At 26.5% G+C, this 3394-nt stretch overlaps 1 protein-coding gene across 1 annotated transcript in view; it reads right to left on the bottom strand.

The window, feature by feature from the left end:
- The window catches only part of LOC104803760 (probable transcriptional regulatory protein At2g25830), a 4013-nt gene extending 3637 nt beyond the window's left edge, over positions 1 to 376 (bottom strand). The window contains exon 1 of the mRNA XM_010527805.1: positions 14 to 376. Coding sequence (XP_010526107.1) covers positions 14 to 292 — 279 coding nt within the window. The 5' untranslated portion in view covers positions 293 to 376. The remainder of the gene's footprint in view (positions 1 to 13) is intronic.
- Between the last annotated feature and the right edge of the window lie 3018 nt (positions 377 to 3394).

Genomic DNA, 3394 nt, shown 5'->3' with positions numbered 1-3394 from the left:
AGCGGTGACGGACCTTCCGGCCGGCGATCTTGGAGGAACGACGACCCATACAGAGAGGAGAAGAAGTCCATATCCTCCTGAATTGACGCTTACTGTGGAGCCTGTCTTCTTCCTCTGGCGCCAACAATGGCGACGCACTGTAATGCGAGACCGAGGAGAGAGAGGAGAGAGAGTTCCTCTTGCTGAACAGGCTGCGGTTGACGGAATTGGCGATGGCTTTGGAAGATAAGCCATATGAGAATCTGTGAAGGATTACTCCTAATGCTCCTCTCATCGAACAGTGCGACGCCATAGTCGTGTGCTCCGAGGAATGGTTGGATTGAGAATAAAGGGAAGAGAGGGAAGTGGGTTTAGTGAAGAAAAAAAAAAGGTCTTTTTTTGTGAGACTATCAAGAAAAAATCCAAAACTTATTTTGAAGGATCAATGGCGATACAACCCTAAATTCCCTTAATGAGACTATCTGCAAGTGAAATCGTATATATTTTTTGTGTGTGTGTAATAAGCAAAATGCATTGTTTTTTTTCTTTCTGAATATGTGTATATTTAATTTGAGAGGCACGGAAAATTTATATATTTCTTTTTAATTATTTAAAGATTGAAAATTTTATAATTATATATTAAATTATGATGGATAATTAGTTAAATAATAAAATTTGTGAAAATAGTTCTCATTTAAAATTAAAGTAAAACTTTTTAATTATTAAAAAAGTACATTTTAACTAAACTAAATTAAATTTTAATTTCAAACATAAAGGTGAAATAGATTGTCAAATTAGAAAAAGTCTATTATTAAAAAAATTAAACATATACTATTTTAATAATATAGTTATTATTTTTTGAAATATTATTTTAATATTTTCTATAAACTTTCTGAATTAGAATGAGTTTTTAAAAGATTATATATATATATGTATGTATATGAATGAGTTTTTTTATGATGATATAGCATTCGATCAAGTGACCCATGAAAAACTTAATCATGATGCACCACACCAAAATAATGTATAATTGAAAGAGATACATGTGATGAATCAAAAGAGGATAGAGAGCGTGAACCATCACCACCATAACTATTTATTATTAAATTATCAACATAAATGTAATTTGCAAAATAACAATTCTCCAATCAATACATACGGACAAACATACATTAGTTGTTACTTGGCTTTTTCAAATTGTCCGAAAGTATATCCTTAATCAAAGCCCAAACTAATTTCGAATTTCGGTGTCAACCATTATCGAACAGATGATTATGGTGTTAAAATAATTTATTTTTTTGTGAATTTTGTCATTGTGTTAATTAATCGAAATATAGATCTAAATGCTACGAAAATCTTTGATAAGAAAAACACACACAAAAAAAGTGTAAACGTAAGTTTAGATACACCTAATTAACAGAATCTATTGTAATTGAACCAGTAGATTATAAAATAAATCGTATTATTTTTGGGAATAGAAAAAAACGAATCTAACTATATTTACAATTAATGTTTAATAGAAAATCAAATCTATTCCGAAAAATTGAACTATATTTTGATTAGTATCATGCAGCTATATTAAAAACTATAAAAATATCTTAGCATTTGCAAAAAGATAACTTAGAATTAAATTTTAAAAAAATATAACTTATAACTATATTTTAAAAAATCAGCTACTAAAAATCATTTATATAATTTTTACAATAATAATTGAGAATTTTATATAAAATTTAGTGATACGTTTATAAACAATATAAACAATTTCATGTTTTATTCTATAGTAAATATAAAAATACATATCGATTCTAATCCAAAATTAGAAATATTAAAACATTTACTCGATTATTATTATTAAAATAATCTGAACATAGAGTAAAATTTTTAACATTTACAATTTTGAATTAGAATATGTATATATATATATAAGAAAACAAAATTTTGTTATATTATTTATAAATTTACCATTGAATTGTAGATAAAGAATTTTTTATTAAAATAAATTTGAATTAGCATATATTCTAATAGATAATTACAAATTCTTGTAGAATCTTCCTATATATTACTCGGTAACACATTGAATTTGTAGTATTCAACCTGTTCTAGATCGCACTTGCGTTAACAAAATTTATTGACAAATTAAAAGAAAATTCTTAGTTAAAAAATTGACTGGTGGTGCAATCCAACTCTATTGACCGCTAATACTTAAATTCGTATTCAATGACATATTTTATTAACAAAATTATTGTTATTATTATTATTTGAAAAAGTTTTGGAATTTGAGTAAATGAAAAACTAACAAGTTCTATTTACTTAAAAATGTAAGAATTACATTCAATATACAGACGAAACTCCTCCCGAGTTTTTCCTTTCTCACAATGAATTATGTTGACAATTGAACATTAACTGATTTTATTATGCGCTATTATATGTTTTTTAGTTTAAATATAGGGAATAATTTTCACCTTAATTTATTTTTTTGATTATTGTTATGTTTTATTCAGTGTCTATTAAAAATTCTTTATTTATATTTTACAAACGTATCAATATTTTTAATTACATATTATTAAATTAAATCCAATTTATTTTCCAAACACAAAACCCATGCGATTTGATTGCTCGTATTTTATCATAAGAACCAGAAATAACTTGGAATACACATGGAGAGTTTCTAAAAATAGATAATAAACTTTATATATATATATATATATAATACTATAATATAAGTATATAACGTATTATTTGATAAAAGGGAATGTTAATATTCCAAAGAAAAAGTAAAAATGTGAGAATTTTGTGGTCCAATTTGTCCGCAGGAAACAAGGATCACGAGATGAGACCATATCCAACCTGTTCTTCGGCCTTTCATGTTCCACCCCCCTTTAATTTAATTTAATTTTCCCCGGATGCCCAAACTAATTACGTTTCAATTGCCTTAATTTGATAATCAATATAATCATACTTAATTTCCTATTATGTCAATGGATTAAGTTCTCCCATTAGATTGTATTCATTATTGAATTGATAAATTGACAATGTAGAGAATTTTTTATGTCATTTTGTAGGAATTTTTTTTTACCATATACGATCCAAATAGATAGAAAAATATTATGACTTTAATTCAAATAATATTTCTGCTCCGCTTTTACCAAAATATTATCGGGATTAAAATTGGTATATTCTAGACGCTTTAAAAATTCAGCTATTGAATTCGTAACATGAAAAAGTTTTGGGGCTATCTCGAAAGAAAAAAAAAGTCGGGGTTTTTCGTTGGCTTTATTCAACTAAACGCATGCAATAAATAAATAATATATATATATGAAGTATTGTAATTCAAACGAAACGAAATTACCAGAATGCCACTGCTCTCCTCATTTTCGTCAGTGTTCTTATAGTTCGTCTTGCTCGTCCTCTTTCT

This window comes from Tarenaya hassleriana, unplaced genomic scaffold (genome assembly GCF_000463585.1).
Source record: "Tarenaya hassleriana unplaced genomic scaffold, ASM46358v1 Cleome9, whole genome shotgun sequence".
Lineage (NCBI taxonomy): Eukaryota > Viridiplantae > Streptophyta > Magnoliopsida > Brassicales > Cleomaceae > Tarenaya > Tarenaya hassleriana.
Note: the sequence above shows the minus strand (reverse complement) of the source record. Positions and strands in the feature narration are given on the sequence as shown.